The 17,498-nt window shown below is 47.2% G+C and overlaps 2 protein-coding genes across 5 annotated transcripts in view; both read left to right on the plus strand.

Annotated features, from left to right (window-relative positions):
- LOC108924169 (circularly permutated Ras protein 1) overlaps positions 1-8,700 on the plus strand; it is a 28,024-nt gene extending 19,324 nt beyond the window's left edge. Inside the window, exons 9-19 of the mRNA XM_018735370.2 lie at positions 884-973; positions 1,539-1,690; positions 1,882-1,963; positions 2,104-2,228; positions 2,545-2,629; positions 3,545-3,651; positions 3,912-4,024; positions 6,152-6,263; positions 6,501-6,641; positions 6,777-6,870; positions 7,012-8,700. Of these exons, the coding sequence (XP_018590886.1) occupies positions 884-973; positions 1,539-1,690; positions 1,882-1,963; positions 2,104-2,228; positions 2,545-2,629; positions 3,545-3,651; positions 3,912-4,024; positions 6,152-6,263; positions 6,501-6,641; positions 6,777-6,870; positions 7,012-7,107 (1,197 nt within the window). The 3' untranslated portion in view covers positions 7,108-8,700. The remainder of the gene's footprint in view (positions 1-883; positions 974-1,538; positions 1,691-1,881; positions 1,964-2,103; positions 2,229-2,544; positions 2,630-3,544; positions 3,652-3,911; positions 4,025-6,151; positions 6,264-6,500; positions 6,642-6,776; positions 6,871-7,011) is intronic.
- Positions 8,701-10,600: 1,900 nt separating this feature from the next.
- On the plus strand, positions 10,601-16,095 carry LOC108924170 (zinc-binding protein A33). 4 transcript variants are annotated; one of them, XM_018735374.1, is made up of 9 exons: positions 10,642-10,663; positions 10,993-11,111; positions 11,282-11,913; positions 12,066-12,161; positions 13,451-13,684; positions 14,068-14,185; positions 14,756-14,800; positions 14,997-15,023; positions 15,320-16,095. In XM_018735374.1, exons 3-9 carry the CDS (start codon positions 11,287-11,289, stop codon positions 15,856-15,858), a joined length of 1,686 nt encoding a protein of 561 aa, XP_018590890.1. In that variant the 5' UTR covers positions 10,642-10,663; positions 10,993-11,111; positions 11,282-11,286; the 3' UTR covers positions 15,859-16,095. The 4 variants fall into 4 exon arrangements, with proteins under 4 accessions (XP_018590892.1, XP_018590889.1, XP_018590891.1 ...); XM_018735376.2 differs by having other exon boundaries at positions 10,601-11,111; positions 15,323-16,095; XM_018735373.2 differs by lacking the exon at positions 10,993-11,111 and having other exon boundaries at positions 10,601-10,963.
- The last annotated feature ends 1,403 nt before the right edge of the window (positions 16,096-17,498 follow it).

A 17,498-nucleotide genomic window follows, 5' to 3' on the forward strand; every position in this document is an offset into this window, starting at 1 on the left:
ATGGTTATTGACCTGGATGTGTGGTTCCCCATTCTAACGGAATGGGGTCTGCCCGTTAGAAAGTCCAGAACCCAGTTGCAGAGGGTGGGTGGCACACCGAGATTGTGAAGCTTGTTGATGAGTTTCGAAGGTATACTGTGTTGAATGCTGAGCTGTAATCAATAAACAGCATTCGAACATAGCTGTCCTTGTTTTCCAGATGGGTGAGGGCAGTGTGTATTGTTGTGCTGATGGCATCCTCTGTGGACCTGGTCCGTCTGTATGCGAACTGGTGAGGCTCCAGAGGGTCCAGAGTGTCCGGAGCGATGGCCTGGATGTACCTCATGACGATTCTCTCGAAGCACTTCATCACTATTGGAGTCAGTGCAACGGGTCAGTGCTCATTGAAGCAGGATGCTTTGTTGTTTTTCGGCAGCGGCAGGACAGTGGTCCTCTTTAAGCAGGTGGGAATTGAGGCTTGTGCAAGGGACAAGTTGAATATATCCGTAAAGACATCACCTAGCACCGATGAGCAGGTTCTAACTCCAGGGATGTTGTCTGGTCCGGCTGATTTCCGTGGGTTTGTTTTCTCGAAAGTCTTTGCCCCAACTGCAGATGCGACCGTGAATGGTGGGTTCTGCGTGTTCCCACCAGTCAGTTTAACACCCAGTAGTTCGTTGTTCAAGACCTCGAAACAGGCAAAGAATGTTATCACTTGCAACAGCTCATTCATACGATTTCAGCTCCGGTTGTTTTGGGGTCTCACTACATTTCTGATCTGGAAGCTCATACGCGAGCAAAGTGTCACGTGTCACTGCCCGCCATGTGTGCTGTGGCTCTTCGGCGGCCTGCTCTTGATCCGAACCGATCCGAACTGAACGTCTCTCCTGCCCTCCCTCCGCAGAGTGTCCAGGATGCCCTGCAGAGGGCGCTGAGCTCGTTGTTGCACTCGTCCCCGCACCGCAGAGTGGCTCTGGTTACCTTCAATGACGAGGTAAAAACAGCTTCCTGCCCCAAGGACGCACACACACATTGACAGCCGCACACACGCCGCATTCCGTATAACTCGCGAGAGTCAAGTTACGGCCGCAGAATACAGTATTAATAGTAAAAATGAAGCATAACGAAAAATTCGGCGTAAGTCCACAAACTGGAGAATTCGGCACCGATGGTGTAAAAGTGTGGCATCCAGGTGGAAGTGACGAGGTGAACTGCAGAGAAAGAAAGGGATCAAAATGACTTTGCACTGCGTTTCATTTCTTCTTCTTCTCGCTGTAGTGACCTTCATGGCTCACAGCACGACAGTCGTCTGAAAAAGAGCCTTTTTACACAGCACTCACTACACCTCAGTCTCTGGCACCGACGTGTTATTTCCTTTATTTGTAAATGTGTCCAACTGGCTTCGGCTGCGACAAAGCGGCACTAAGGGGCCTTCGGCAGTCTGTCTACAAGCACGTCGGTGCCAAGCAGACGAGCTCCTTCCCTCGGCCGCCTCGGTGGGTTGCCTGCCTGCTCACGCGAGGGGCACCGGGTGCGTTTCCTGTCATGTGTCCTGGCAGGTGACCGTGTACGGGGACGGTACAGGGGCGCCGCTCACTCTCAGAGACTGGTCGCTCGTGGACTTCGATCACCTCAAAGAACAGGGCAAGCAGTACTGCACACCACACTGCATCGCAGAGTCCATACACCCGCTGAACCAGAAGATCAAGGAGTGAGTCGTCTCTGTCTTTGTCTTTGTCCACTTGTCCATCAGGCTGCCTGTCCCCCCGTCTCAACATTTCCCTTTGAAGCCATTCGTTACCTTTTCTTCCGATTATTGTGCCAAAATGTTTGCGAACGTCCATCATTTTCTTATCTTCATCCGTTCTCTCTCTTGTCTTTATACCTTATTTTGTGCGTTAGGATGCAAGAACATGGAGCCACAGCTCTGGGTCCGGCAGCGCTCGTCTCCATAGCGATGGCATCACGATACACTGGGTCAAAGGTCACTTGTACCTCTTCTTTCACACACTCACTCACCTGGCTTGTAAAGCCCGGTTGTTTGTGATGCAGCCTTAATGTCCCCATACCCAGTGTTTACTATGTTTACTATGTTTACTGAAGCTTCACCCTTCATTGTTCCAGGTGATAATATGCACAGATGGGCAGGCTAACATCGGCCTGGGGGCGTTTGAACAGGGTTCGGAACACGCTGTCAGTTATTGCCCCTATTTCTACAGCCAGCTGGCCAAGGAGGCAGTGGACAAGGGGTGAGTCGAAGGCGTCAGCCTTTACCTTTACCTTTACACTGATTCGTTCAGCAGATGCTTTTCTCCAAAGCAACGTACCTCTCAGAGAAAAGTACAGACAGTGCATTACATGGACAGAAGGAGCGATTTGGACGAACGCCGATTGTACAGCAGAGTCTGTTTGTCTCATACCGCCGTATAACCCATCGTACGTGGTACATTACCTGTGTAACATTTATGTACTTTTACCTACAGTACGTGTCTAACGAGTCAGCTGCACCACCCGTTTGCTAATGTGCTGTCGCTGTGGCTTGTGGCTCTCGTGTATCTGGGGCAGGGTCATAGTGTCGGTGCTGACCTTTGAGGGCACCGACTGTCGCCTTGCTGAAGTGGGCCGCCTGGCTGACTACACTGGAGGAAGGGTGAGTGCTGCCCCTTCGCCCTGTAGGGCCACAGAGCAGCAAGGAGTCCGGGAATGGCGGGCCTCCGACGAATAGAGCCGATTAAAGCTCTTAAGGTGGGGATTGCTTGTGGGTTTTTTTCTCTACCGGTTCCTCCAGGCCGCTCTCCGCCGTGGCAGTGGGGCCCCGCTAGGACCGACCTTTGCCCAGGGCTCGCATCGCTTCCGAGCTTTGCTCGCCCCGGGCCGGCACTGACCCGGCCCACGGCACACAGGAAGCTAAACCCATTAACCTCAGTGTATCTCTTGTACAAGTCAATGAATCTGAGGAGCGGCACTGGGTGTGATGGCCCTGCTGATGCCCGTGAAGATTCCAGATAGCATCGAGCTCGGGCTGCGAGATGTGCAACACAAAACAACACATGGCACCGTAGGAGAAAACAAACTTGTTATCTGGTGTCGTTTAGACACACAGTCTTTTCTCAGGCCCTGGGGCATTTGTTTTGATTCGTGAATGATGCCGGTGCCACTATGAGAGTTTGATCTTCCTTGTTTGGCAGCGATGTGACGTGTGCCTCCGTTCTTGTTCCGTGTCATTGCATGTATTTTATTTTTACATTGAATCGCTGCACAGCATGATGGTGTTTTTCTGCTCTTTTGTTTCCGATAAAATGTTTTCCGACCGTACTTCGTTATTTACATCATTTCTACAGGCTGAATGCTTTTAACATCATTTCGCCAATCGAATCATGAGAGAAAAGTTTCACTTGCCAATATAGGAAAACTGGAAGTGATTCCCAGACTCCTTGCGGTTGAACGCAGCTCTTGGAATCGAGAGACGCATTTGAACCGTAGCTCATTCGCCCGGGAATTAGGACCATGTCGTTCACCTCTTGTCACCCTGTTTGTGCGCATTGTCCCCAACCCCTCCTTCAAGGTGAACATTGTGAACATCAGCAGCGTATCGACGGAGATCCAGTCTGTGCTGGCAGACAGCATCATGGCGACCGACGTGACGGCAACGCTGCTCTCGGCTGAGGGAGTGTAAGTCTTCTCCTGAGCGGGGATCCGCTCTGCTATGAGTACCGTAGCGAAGCCGCATGCAGGTTTCTGCAAGTCTCACATGTGACAGGAAGCACAGGAAGTCATGAGCACTGGGCTGCGGACAGAGTGAGGGCAGTGAGCTCCGCGCTCGTCAGCAAGTGACGCGTCTTGGTAAAGCGGGTGTACGTTTGGGGTCGGATCACGAGTGAGTTCACCCCCGCCACCGCAACGCCCCTTTATTGCGCACCCCTCTTTCCAAGGTACTTTCCCTACGAGGACGAGGTGGCCCACAAGCTGGTCAGGAAGCTCGGCAACGTGACCGAAGGAGCCGAGGTCACTTTTCAGTTTGCAGTCAAACCAGAAAATGTGGAAAGTGAGTCACAAACATTGTTGTTGTTTTCCCACCACTACCACACCACCATCATCGCCCACATGCTTCCCTTTCAGCTCACAGATCCCTGTTCTTGTAGGAAATATGTTTCAGAACATTCCTGTCACACGTCGTCACCTGTGTGTCTCTCCAGTTCACCGGTGTCAGATGTCCACAGACACTCAGAGTTGTTTGCCAAAAGCGCTGCTTCTCTTCACTACAAAGGCAAACGGAGCCTCTCTTTGCGAGCCTCATGAGCGGAGTTTTAATGGAGCTCGTTTTCTTATCCACCTTTTGTGTCCTTTTTCTCCTCCTGCTGCGTCAGCAATTCTGTACAGTTTTGTTTTGTAACGGGGGTGCGGTGGCGCAGCGGGTTTGGCCGGGTCCCGCCCTCTGGTGGGTCCGGGGTTCGAGTCCCGCTTGGGGTGCCTTGCGACGGCCTTGCGTCCCATCCTGGGTGTGTTTCTTCCCCCTCCGGCCTTGCGCCCTGCGCTGCCGAGTTAGGATCCGGTTCACCGTGACCGTGCTCGGGAGAAGCGGTTTCAGGCTGTGCGTGTGTTTGTTTGTTTGTTTGTTTTGTAAAGAGGAGCTAATGTCCAGTCCGTGGGTTCATCCCAGATTGGGGGGTTTTCTGCTATTTCCCCTTTCCATAATTTCTTGCTTGTATCGGTCAGCTGCTTTCACAGTGTTGCCTTTTGTACGTTAACTTTATATCAGTTTTTGTCTGTTTTAAAAAATTCTGGAAACAACACATGATATTCAGAGCCCAATAATGTTCCTAAGTAGATCACAAAGCAAAAATAACACGAAAAGAAAAGAAGGCAACCAGCTGAAAGTATGGATGACCTTTATTGAATCAATGGATATTACATACAGCTGTATGGCAAATATGAAATATTGACAGAACCTTGTGCATAAAGTCTTTGTTTTGGAAACTCCGGCTCTTCCACTCTTCCCTGCATCCTCTGCAGGCTCCTGCTAAGCTGCTCGCATCGTTACCGCACTTTGCCACTGGTATCACTGTGGTGTTAGTCTGTTATTCTGAGCCCACTAATGCAACACTACAGTGTCTGACAAGTGCTGTTTAAACATAATCTGATATTTCAACGTTGGGGGAGCGCGGTGGTGCAGTGGGTTGGACCGGGTCCTGCTCTCCGGTGGGTCTGGGGTTCGAGTCCCGCTTGGGGTGCCTTCCGATGGACTGACGTCCCATCCTGGGTGTGTCCCCTCGCCCTGTGTTGCCAGGTTAGGCTCCGGCTTGCCGCGACCCCGTATGGGACGAGCGGTTTCAGATGGTGTGTGTGTGTGTGTGTATTTCAATGTTAGCTAATATGTGAATAATATTGTACAAACAACATAGAGAGCTGAACACCATGAGAACAGTGTAAACGCAGTCCAATTTTAAGCTTTAAATAAGATGGAAAATTCTAAACAATATCATTATGAATATGTTTGTGACATTGGACATATCTTTACATGTATTCATTAGTACACATTAGGAGTACATAGTAAACATTTTTCTCCAAAGCTTTTTACAAGGATCATTAACCAGCATCTAAATGGCCAAACTGTGCAAAATCATTCCTCCTTTTGTACAACAGACTATTGTGTGTAACACACACACACACACACACACACACACACGCACATAAACAAACACACACTGAATGTTTCATTGAAAATCCAATATAGGAAGTTTATGGGAAATTCAGAGTTCACGCATGGGGCAGGAGGAAGACGCTCTGGTGGTGACTGTTTCTCTGCAGAGTTAATGGCTCATAAATATAATTCAAGGTACGAATTTTCGAAGCTCTTAAAAGCTACTGATGATGAACTGGGCTAAAACTGTAGGTGGAGGAAAACACATTTACCACCTTCCATTTCAACAGGCAAAGCAGTTAAGTGCGAAGCAGTAATGAGTGTGCAGTGTCCTCCCTAAGAGCGGTGTCCACAGGAGCCCCCGATGGGCTTCCTTTTACCCTCACCTTTCAGTCTGCCGCCATGTGCATTGGCCTGTCTGTGTGTCTGTCTGTCTCTCCGTGTCTCTCTGTTTCTCTCTGTCTCTCTCTGTCTCTCTCTGTCTCTCTCTGTCATTGACTGTTCCTCTGCCTCTCTGTCCAACTCGTGAAGCATTCCAAAGGAAGGACAGGGTCCCGTTTCAACTGCAGCTGGATTTCAAGACGCGGGACATGCAGAGAGTGACGCGCATCGTAACAGAGCAGAGACGGGTCACCACCAGCAGGTAACCTCATGAACCGCAACAGTGCGCTTGAGCAAAAGGTGCTGTGTGGATATTGCTCGAGACAATATGCATGTGAAAAAGTATGTATGAGAACATGGGAAAGAAGCTTAGGATGAGCACAGCAGATGTGTCCCGCCTTCAGTGCACTGCTCTCTCTCTCTGTGTTTCCTGATCTTTCAAATTATTCTCCTGGCTCCAGTCCCTCCACGTTGTCCTTCTCACACCTCTTCCCCGTAGCTGGGTGTGGGCAGGCAGTCTGAACATGGCGGTGCTGGGAGTCCACTGCGCTCAGCTGTGTGCCAGACTCACCATGGAAGGCAGAGTCCTGGAGGCTCAAAAGCAGCTGAAAGCCCAGCAGGACCTTCTCAAGGACATCAGGTAGTGGACGGGACGGACCCTTAGCCATTTCACTCTCGTTTCTCTCTTTTTCGTCAGCGAAGGCAATGCTTGTGTGCATGTGCCTGGACAGGAGTTTATGGGGGTGTGTGTGTGCGTGCGCTTCTGGGTTCACAGTGAACAGAGGCCTGGGCCTAAAGAGGAGAGCATCTACGGCAACTGGATCAGTACCATGAGCATGATCTGTGAGGACCTTTCTGTGGACAGTCAGGTCAGAGAAATCAAGTAGCAGAGCAGCAAAACACACACACACACACACACACACACACACACACACACACTAGAATGAAGCAATCAGCGCACACAACATGCTTCGCTGTGAGTGCTGACCCAAAGTGAACCGTGTTCTTAGGACCTGTCGGACGAAGCGGCGAAAGTGGTGTACCAGATGAAACGCGCCAGGAGTGTCGGCACCAGGAGGCCCAAGGAAGGTGCTCAGGGACTGTGAGCGCGGAGTCGGTCGACAAGCCCCCAAATGTATCCGGGGCTCTGAGGACGCGCGTACAACGCTCGTTTACACTGTCAATAGGCACGTGTGTCACATACGGATGTGTCCCTGAAATAATACGGTGGGATGAGCCTCTACCTCTGCCTCTTTTGAAGAGATGCGAAAAAAATTTTCTGAGATATTTTTGCAGAAGGAAAAACCCAGAACTGCTTGGGATTAACAGCTTTGAGTTCGCTGCCTTCGTAGTGATTTACGAGATGAACTCCTGAATTCTTACAGCCAAACTACTTCGAACAACACATTTACATTATATTTACATGTATTCGTTTAGCGACCCACATCCCAGAGAAAACACAACTTGTGCATTACATTAGGAACAGAAGCTGTCATCAGTTCTAAAAGCCCCGATACATTCCAGATGACCGTTGTGTCTGTCTGTTGTGGGGTGAAGGGCACTAGAAAATTCCACCGCACCTGCGCTGACAAAGGCTGAAAAATGTGTGTCCCTCGGAAATGTCGGCAGTGTTTGTCACCAAGGTGCGTGATTGTAATAAACCTTGTGAATAAGAGCTGTTTTTACCGCGCTCCACGGTCGTCTTTCGGCAGCAATGATTGCTCTGTTGGGTCTGCCCGTCACTTTGCTCTGTCGCCAAATGAATATTGTACTCGAGCGCAACCGTGTATTAAATGTGGCTGTTTTAAACACCTGCTTTATTTCTTCTGTTCTGCTCTCGAAATACACTCTTTCCTCACACACACAGCGCTCAGCAGTCCACCGTGAGATATATATTGCCGCGAAAAACACGATAAATACGCGAGCGAAAACACGTATTAAGCGCAGAGAAGACAACGGGAATCGTTCTGTGTTTGGCTTCACAAACAAAAACAGGAAGAGGTTGTGGAAAAGGACTGCTTGGTGCTGTTTTGCACAACCACTCCGTTTATGAATGAGTGAAACCAGCACGAGGCCAAAGTCTGACACTTTGTGCCCAGAGGGACGTGACCTGACGCACAACATTCCTCTTTATCTCACGACATCTGTGGTCCAAAGTAAATGAAGAACGACAGTGATACATGATTCTCGCTCACTTCGCGGGGCTATTTTTGTGTCTTCTTCCCAGCGCATATATGTCAATAAACTTGTGATACTAGTTTGAAATGAGTGTCTCATACCGAGGTGATCTGGAACGAACCAGTTAGGAGAGACGCTTCCCTTGGAGTGTTTTCTTCTTTCTCGTTGACGTTGTAAGCGTCTCTCCAAGTGCTGTAAATGTTTTACCTTGTTTTCTTGTCACCTCTCATGTCACTGGGCTTTATACAACCTCTCTTTGACCTGCCATCACCTTATCTGTCTTCGTTTAGCAGGTGGTCCGTTGCAGTTCTAGGAGCTGCTGAAAGGGCTCCTGCGAGGCACCTGTTGACCTTCACACACCATGGGCTGCACCAGCGAGATCCCTTCCTTCAGCCTCTCGGGGCCATCAGAAACACTCTTACGGGGGCATTTTTTTATTCTGTTGCTCTTGTTGTGTAATAAGACCATTACAATCAGTCTTTCAGGCCGATGGAAGGTCAGTTTAACGGAGAGAGAAAACAAAGTAGGGTTCCGCGTTTCCTCATTCTGAGGCCTTTCGGCCTTTTTATATAGCAGCAACGCACAAAGCTGCGCAGCTCGTCGGTAGTTGGACCGCGCGTCCCCCTCATAGCTCTCGATTCGATCTGTGTAGCAGCTCTGATAAGGTCTGTTTGCCGCAGCATTTCCGTCGATAAGCAGAGCGAAGCAAACAATTTTCCACCTCATTAGTTGTGCTTTTCTTTGCCAGATGCACCTGTTGCACCTGGGCCTTCCCGAGAACGGCCCTCACGCTCGTGTCGAGTCACGTAGCACATCGGCGAGTCGGCGCGCTGCGGAAACCCTTCGGGAACAAAGGAATTCCGCGCCGCTAACGATCCAGGGCCGTGCGGAGAGAAGCGTGCGGATGGAATGTAGCCGCGCGGCGCCGCCACGACGCTCCAGCCGCAGCGCGCTGCCCGCGGCGCGGCCAAGGGTCCGGCTGCGTCCTCCCGTTTCCCAGCTTCTCACGTGCGCTTTTTGTGGGGGAACTTGGAAGTTGCGCGTTGCGCCCCGTCGGCCGGTGATGCGCAGCTCCCCCTTCCAGCCCGTCGGCATTCTTGTGCACTAAAGCCCAGGAGCAACTGCCCTGTTTGTGTTTGAACCCCTCTCTGCTTTTCACAGGCCACACAGAGCCTGCAGCTCAGTTAATTAAATGTTTTTATCCACTTCTGCCCATGAGTGGTGAATTCGAGCTCACACATTTTCACCTGTTTTCTTCATGTACAAAATGTTCACGCATCTAATTCTGTCTTCAGACAGGTGGCCGAAGTGAACTGCAGCTGTAGTCTTGAGTTGAGCAACACGAGTTTTTATTTATCTTCGTGTTGCGTGTTAAAAATTAACCACGTGCACGAGACAAAGAACTTTCAGTGTTTCGGCTATTGTGACCGAGGAGGATGTGGCGGTGTAGCGGGTTTGGCCGAGTCCTGCTCTCTGGTGGGTCTGAGGTTCAAGTCCTGCTTGGGGTGTCCTGTGATGGAGTGGCGTCCCGTCCTGGGTGTGGCCCCTCCCCCTCCAGCCCTGCGCCCTGTAAATAACTCCATCGCTCAACATACTCTCTATGTTATGAGCTGTGAGCGACAATAAACTGTTATGATAACCTGGTGATCATGGGTTGACCTGAAATATAACGATGTGCTCAATAGATGTGACTAAAGGTTTGTGCAACGCTGCTGTGGATTGTCACTCAGTCTCTGTGGAGCGAAAGATGGTCCCATGGCAAATGTGCCTCCTGTCCATGGTCTTCCTCGCTGGTTGCCTGTGAGATGGGCTCTGGAGCACAGTGGCTCAAACAAGGACAAGATCAGCTGAGAGAAAAACCCTGTAGGAACTACTTTCCATGCTGTATAGGAGAAGTACACATGCGAGGAATCTATTTTTATTTCTTTGCATGTGTGTGTATATATAACTTTGTGTGTGTGTGTGTGTGTGTGTGTAAATGTCTCATCCAAGTACATTTTGTTATGTTAGAAGTACGAACTGTATCCTGACAGCTGCACAACATGCACAACGGAGAAGATGTGTTCAGTGCCGACCCACGTCCAGCGGGCACCGGTGTCCTGGGTGTCTTGGGTGTCTCGGTTCGGGGAGGAATTTCCCGCAGATGAAAGAGAAAAGGTGCAGTGGGAAAGATGCAAAAACAGAAACATGGTTAATAAGCCAGTTTCCACACTTGCTTAACTCTTCCTCTGACTCCATGACATTGTGGAGAAATCATGTCTTAACACACACACACACACACACACATTTTCAGAACCGCTTGTCCCTTACAGGGTCACGGGGAACCGGAGCCTACCCGGCAACACAGGGCGTAAGGCCAGAGAGGGAAGGGGACACACCCAGGACGGGACGCCAGTCCGCCACAAGGCACCTCAAGCGGGACTTGAACCCCAGACCCACCAGAGAGCAGGACTGCGGTCCAACCCACTGCGCCACCGCACCCCCGTACATGTCTTAACAGATAGAGTATTAACATTTTTCTACTGTATTTTTTTTTTTCTCCTACTCATTAAGAGGATAAAACGGCAGCAGAACGTGACACGGGGGCTATTTTTTCACTGCAGCACAATGAAAAACACTGATAACACGTCAGACTGGTTTGTAAACCCGCAGGATCTGGGAGGGGCCCGAAAAGCCTTATAAAAAGAGAGCCGCAGACTCACGCTTACTAGAATATAAGGTTTCGCTGCAGAGCCACACAGTGAAAACACACGGTGGAAAAGCTCGGTGCTCCACGTAACTCAGGTACCTAGAAAACTCTCGACTTTCCGCAGGTGCCGTTTGCTGTGATGAAATGTCTCTCTTCGGTTGTTCCTGCGCATCCACACTTCGTTAGTGGATATTTACCACAATCACACCGTTTTAAAAACGGTGACAGATCCTGGGTCTCACGGTTTGTGATTTGTCTTGTGTTTCAGTGCTTTTTTTGTGTCGGTAAATATTCTCTAGAATTCGGTGTCGAATGTCGTTAACTCGGAAAAAATGTGATGTGATATATCCTCCGTAGATGTATGTGTTCACGGAAGGATTGTGGTCACGTACATTTTTTTTAAATCTCCACAGTTTGAATGGCCTGGTCACAGAGCTTCCTTTCTACGGAACAGTTCCTGTGTTCCATTTGCCTGGACATCTTCATCAACCCGATATCCATCCCATGTGGCCACAGTTTCTGCATGGCCTGCATCAGCAGATACTGGGATGAATGCAAGACCTGTCAGTGTCCGATGTGCAAGGAGACCTTCAGGATGAGACCGGATCTCCACATCAACCGCACCCTGAGAGAGATCACAGAGCAGTTCAAAGGCATGGCGGGCATCGGTATTCGAAACTGCAGGCGCACATCCAATGAGAGTCTCCCCGGTCGAGATGAGCTGCCCGGCGAAATCTTTGCAAACATGACCTCCCTGAAGATCCCTTCCCGCATCCAGGACAGGAGCAGACATCCCACGGCGGCCCCACAGCCTAAAGTCACAGCTCAGACCTCAACCTCAACCCCAGCGTCAAGTTCTAAATTGATGCTCAGGAGGTTCACTTTGGGTGGACAAGTCGAGAACCTCCCTTTGTGCCAGAAACAGCAATGGAGCCAAGAGTTTTTCTGCAAGACTGACCAAGTTTGCACCTCTGATAAGTGCGGGGACAAGGACCACCCAGAGCACGATGTCGTGCTGGCTGACAGGAAACAGCTAGTTGATTCGGTGAGCCTAATATCTGTTACGTGACTTTCAATTTATATTGCTTCATGCTTTTTAGTGCAAAAATATGTTTAAATTTAAAAACCTACTTTTAAAGGGATAGAGATACAGGGCAACTAAATCTCTCCTTTGTTTGCTTACTTTCTTGTTCATAGTCTCTGCTGGGCACCGCAGAAAAAGAGATCCAGGAGATGATTCAAGAACGTGTGAAGAAAGTGGAGGAACTCAGAACATCACTGGTAGAAATCCAAGTAGGTGGAGGGGTCAAAATTATAGTTGTAACCCAAAATATTGGCACTCTTGCACTTTTTACAAATAGCTCACAATTTCTGGCAAAAATAAGCTGAAATTGGCACCTTTCGGACGTGGCAAAAGTGGAGAAGTTTGCGCGAGAAGAATAGGCCAAACTGCCGGTGCAAGAAGCTCTAATGGTTACAGGAAGCGTTTGACTGCAAATAAGACGAAAGACTGTAATTCCAAATATTGAGGCTGGGGTGCGAGGGGATGCGAGGGGGTGCGGTGGTGCAGCGGGTTTGGTCTGTGCCTGCTTTCTGGTAGGTCAAGGGTTTGAGTCCCGCTTGAGGTACCTTGCGACGGACTGGCGTCCCGTCCTGGGTGTGTCCCCTCCCCCTCCAGCCTTGCACCCTGTGTTGCCGGGTTAGGCTCCGGTTTGGCATGACCCCACATGGGACAAGTGGTTTCAGACTGTGTGTGTGTTTGGGGTATCACTATTTCAGTCAGTGCTACATCTTTTGATTTTCTCATTTAAGAGGATTTATTATGTTTGTTCAGTATAAAATACTTTATTGTTCCAGCCAAAATGTAACACTGATTTCTGGGCAATACGAAAGTCACCAAGTACTTTGGGGTCAAATCCTGAACACACTTACATTTATAGCAAAAAATCCTGCACACTTCAAGCTGGTAGTGTAAGGGTTACAGCTGCTGCCTTTTGAGGTCCCACCTGCAGCTGTGGTACCCTTGAGCAAGGTACTTACCCTGAACTGCTCAAGTAAAATTTGCCCATCTGTATAAATGGGTAAATGATTGTAAGTTGCTTTGGAGAAAAGTATCAGCTGAATGGAGCATCCTTGTCTTTACTGACGCCTGTGCCAGGACACCCAAGCATGAACTCCCTGGAACTTTTAATTGCTCACCTTATGTGAGTGTCTTTTATAATAGTGTTTATTCGATGGTGTAGAGGTGAGCCACACTTGTTTTTACACACGGTTGGACAGTCTGTTTTCGCTATTAGATTTCATTGCTGAATACATTTATCCAAGAGCAGCTGGAGAAACACAGAAGAATTTTCCCAAGCTTTCTGCAATATAAATAAATAAATAAATAAATAAATAAATAAATGTGAACTTTTTTTGCAAGAAGTGCAAGGGTGCCAACATTTTCGCCTACAACTCTAGACACACATGCCAGAGGAAAAGCAGCAGATACATGGATCTTGATCACATTAAATACATGAACAGCATTAAACGCAGGGCTGTGGAGGGAAGCCTCTTCTAAGGGAGAAATTTGTCTTTTTCAGATATCTGCAGAGTCAGAGGTCAGGGGCAGTGTAGGTGTCTTCACTGCCTTGGTGAGCTCCATTGAAAGGAGGCAGGCTGAGCTGTTAGAGATCATTGAGACAAACCGCCAGGCAGCTGAGAGGCAGGCAGTGAAGCTCATCCAGGAACTGGAGGAGGAGATTGAGGAACTGAGACAGAGAAGCAGCTCTCTCACACATCTCCTGCAGTCTGAAGACAAAGACTTCCTCCACAAGGTCAGATAGATTGCCTTTGCAGGCATATGGTTGGTAATTATCTTGCCTTTCAAGCAGGAGAATGTGGGTTCAATCTGTGCTCTGTGTGCAGTTTGCATGTTCTTCCCATATATGTGGGTTTCCTCCAGTGCTCTGGTTTCCTCCCACAGTCACAGATACGCCGTTCGGATGGATCGGTGACTCTAAATTGCCCGCAGTGTGAACGAGTGAGTGTTTGTGTGTGGGTGTGGCTCCCCAGCAACTGTTCACCGCAACAAGTGGTTATTTAAATTGGATAGCTGGATGAATGATTTGCTGTCAAAGTTAATTCAAGAGACAAGAGATTAAAACAAAGCTCTTCTGTTTTGCCACGGAACTGCACAAGCCTCTTAACCCCTCCACAGATGAAGGACTGGTCCAGCATCTCAGTGAACCCTGACCTCTGCATTGGGAGGATCCACAACACTGTTTCACAGCTGGTGATGCAATTTGAAGAGGAACTGAAGAGGGTCCCTGAGAGAAGTGAGCATCATTTTCAACAACTAATGCACCCATTCAGAGAAGCAGATGGTGTGTTTGTTGGGTGAGGAAAAATGGATTCGTACCCATACTTGGGTACATAGCCTTGCTCACATGAACCCAGTTTCATACATGGGTAAAAAATGATTATGTCGTTGAAGTCACTTCAGGTTGAAAGGACGACCAGTTCATCCACTCAATGGCTCTTTCAGTTGGGCTTTTGACATTGTGAAGTAAAATTATATCACACTAGGTATGTGTACACATGCTGCATAGGAACATGGAAACCATGCCTAAAATATACAACAATCCTAGCCTTTGTTTATTTTGCAAAGCTGGTATGTGAAAAGCAAAAACAAAAAATATATATATTTTTTCTTTTTCAAATAATGGTATTCTCTTCCCTTTGCACAGTGCTATATGTTTCTGCTGTTAACTGTGCCGCATACAGATTACAACACACTTGAACTCTGTCTTTTTTTAGTCTTTGTCCAAAACTACGTGTCACGCCCAGAAAGGGGTAAATATGAAATCCTGTCATGGTAAAACATCTATTCCTCTCTGTGCGAGCAGGCATACGGACCTCAGAAGACTTCACTCCATTGAGATCACAGCCAAGTAAGAACAAGTCTGTTTTTGGAATCATGATATTATCCTGCTTTAAATGTCTTTTATCGACTTAAATTCTTCCACGGAGAACGGCAACTGCAGTGACGCTACTTCTGAATTCACTGTGGAAAAAACAGTTTATTAAAAATAACATTGGATAAAAATGTCATTTGGAAAAATTAGTACATTTTTGTCTCTACTTCAGGGGTAAAGAAGATACACGAATATGCAGGTATGCGTCTCTTCAGAAGTATTTCAGATTAATCTCTATAAGCTGTTTTTCAAGTGGTGGAATTATTTCAGTTTAGAATTACGATTATACAGTATCCAGTACATTTTTAGAAGTCCATAGCCTTGCTCTTTCCTTATTTGAGAATTTTATATCCAACAAATAATTTTCATCACAAAGACCCTGGTGAAAAACTAGGACAGCTCTCTAAATTCATGGCATATAATTCAAATTTATTTCTAAATTAATTTTGTTCTGAATGTTTATTTCACTATTCTTCATGAATCTTGGACTCGTAGCAGAGGTCACCCTGGACTCCAACACAGCCCACCCCAGACTCATCCTGTCCACAGACAGGAAGCAGGTGAAGTGTGGAGACAAACACCAGGCTGTCCCTGACAACCCGAAGAGATTCGACCGGGTCTTCTGTGTCCTTGGCCAAGAGGGTTTCACATCAGGGAGGCACTATTGGGAGGTGGAGGTCAAGGGTAAAACTGAGTGGGACCTGGGTGTGGCCAGACACTCTGCGAAAAGGAAAGGCAAAATCACAGTGAACCCCAGCCGAGGTTACTGGTTCCTAAGTCTTAGGGATAAAAGTAACTTTAGCTGTCAAGACGAGACATCCCTCAGCTGCAATGAAAAGCCGCAGAAAATCGGTGTGTTTTTGGACTATGACAAGGGGCAGGTCTCTTTTTTTAATGTGGACGCTAAGTTACACATTTACACTTTCCATGATACTTTCACTGAATCCATCTACCCCTTCTTTTGCCCCTGTAGCAATAAATCAGGAAGAAATGATTCCCCCCTTATCATAACACCTGTTATAATACCAAAATGAATTTGTACCAATGAAAGAAGTAAATGACATGTACTTCGCAGATTCATGATGATATGTAAGAACACGTATACTATAATTCCTCATAACTCACTTTGAATGAAAAAGTTTGTAGATTGGTACTGGATTTTAAAAATAAAACCTCAAAGGCATAGATCAGGTTTTCACGCAAATTGTAAAGAATATAGAGTACATATACTAAAACCATGTATATCAGCACAAAATACAATGTAATTATGTTCCTTGCTTCTGATGTGCATATTTGCAACAAGTATCCACAAATAACGGCTATTCAACATTTTTCACAAGAATACTTGTGCTTGTAAAATGTTCTAATCATAACGTGTTATTTAATTTTTATGTGATTACTGGATACAAAAAAGAACAATTAGAGTGTTCTGAAAATTATAGTAACTAAATATCTTGAGATACATAAACATTCCTACACCTTAAGAGAAGGGAAGATGTGGTTTTATTTATTTTTTTACATTAATGGAAAATACACTAAATAAAAAAGGAAAAGGTGACTCAAAAGAGAAATCCCAAAAAGATTCCATCACAACTTACCAGCAGTTCTAATCGCAATAGTCCTTGGCCATATACAAATACCATTCCAACAGCCGTGAGTATGCTTAATGTTCTCGTACCATCAGGAAATCTTACTTAAGGCCATCGGCAAGCTTGAAGTGACAGATTTATCTGATTCAGGGCAATTTGGATTTGTAGGTTAAGGGTCACGCATTATGAACAAGCAAGCAGATCTCCAGCAAAACAGACAGACTCCGTGGAAGATTAGAACAGTCATTGGAGCACAATTCTTCACTATGTATGAACTGGATGGACAGAAAGACCCTTGGAAAATCCTCCACTTCTACAGAATTCCAAATACAGTTGGTAAACGTGATGAAAAAATTGTATGATGGGATGTTATGCAGGGTGATGCTCTCCCACGTAAATACAGGAGTTAGACAAAGACAAAGATGTTTGCTGTCCCTTTTTCTACTCCTTGTAATTGAATGAATTATGAAAACAACCACCAACAGGAGGAGAAATGAAATTCAGCAGATGCTGTACATCCAACTCCATGAGCTGCTGAGCCTTGCTTATAATCTAGGATTCTTATTCCATTGCCAAGAGCAAATGCAGGATAAGACCAATATAGCTGCGATCAGATCAACACAAGTTGGTCCCATCACCCACAAAAGTAAAACCAACATTAATAAAATCAACTCAGTCAGCATTTACCCAGTGACACAGAATGGTAGCCCCATAAAGGAGGCAGAGGCCTTTACCTCCCTGGCTGTATGACTGACTGACTGACCGACTGACAGACAGACATGGAGGGAGGCACTGACACCAAGGATCCTCAAAGCAAGATGAGAATACAGCTTATAATCATGAGGGAAATAAAAAGATTCAGAGGACTGCCGTTCCTCAGTGCCTGAGCACGTATTCTCAAGAGAGGGATTTTCAGGATGATCAAATAAAGATGTTTAATATTCTCAGTATGAGTATAAGAAAAAAGAAAACTTTTTGTCAGAGCTCACACTGTCAGTTGTTAGCTAAATAATACTAATACGGTAGTAATACTACTAGTATCATAGAAGTTCCAGCTGGGCTCCTACACTATTTATTCGACACAT

Source organism: Scleropages formosus, chromosome 11, assembly GCF_900964775.1.
Source record: "Scleropages formosus chromosome 11, fSclFor1.1, whole genome shotgun sequence".
NCBI classification, from domain to species: Eukaryota; Metazoa; Chordata; class Actinopteri; order Osteoglossiformes; family Osteoglossidae; genus Scleropages; species Scleropages formosus.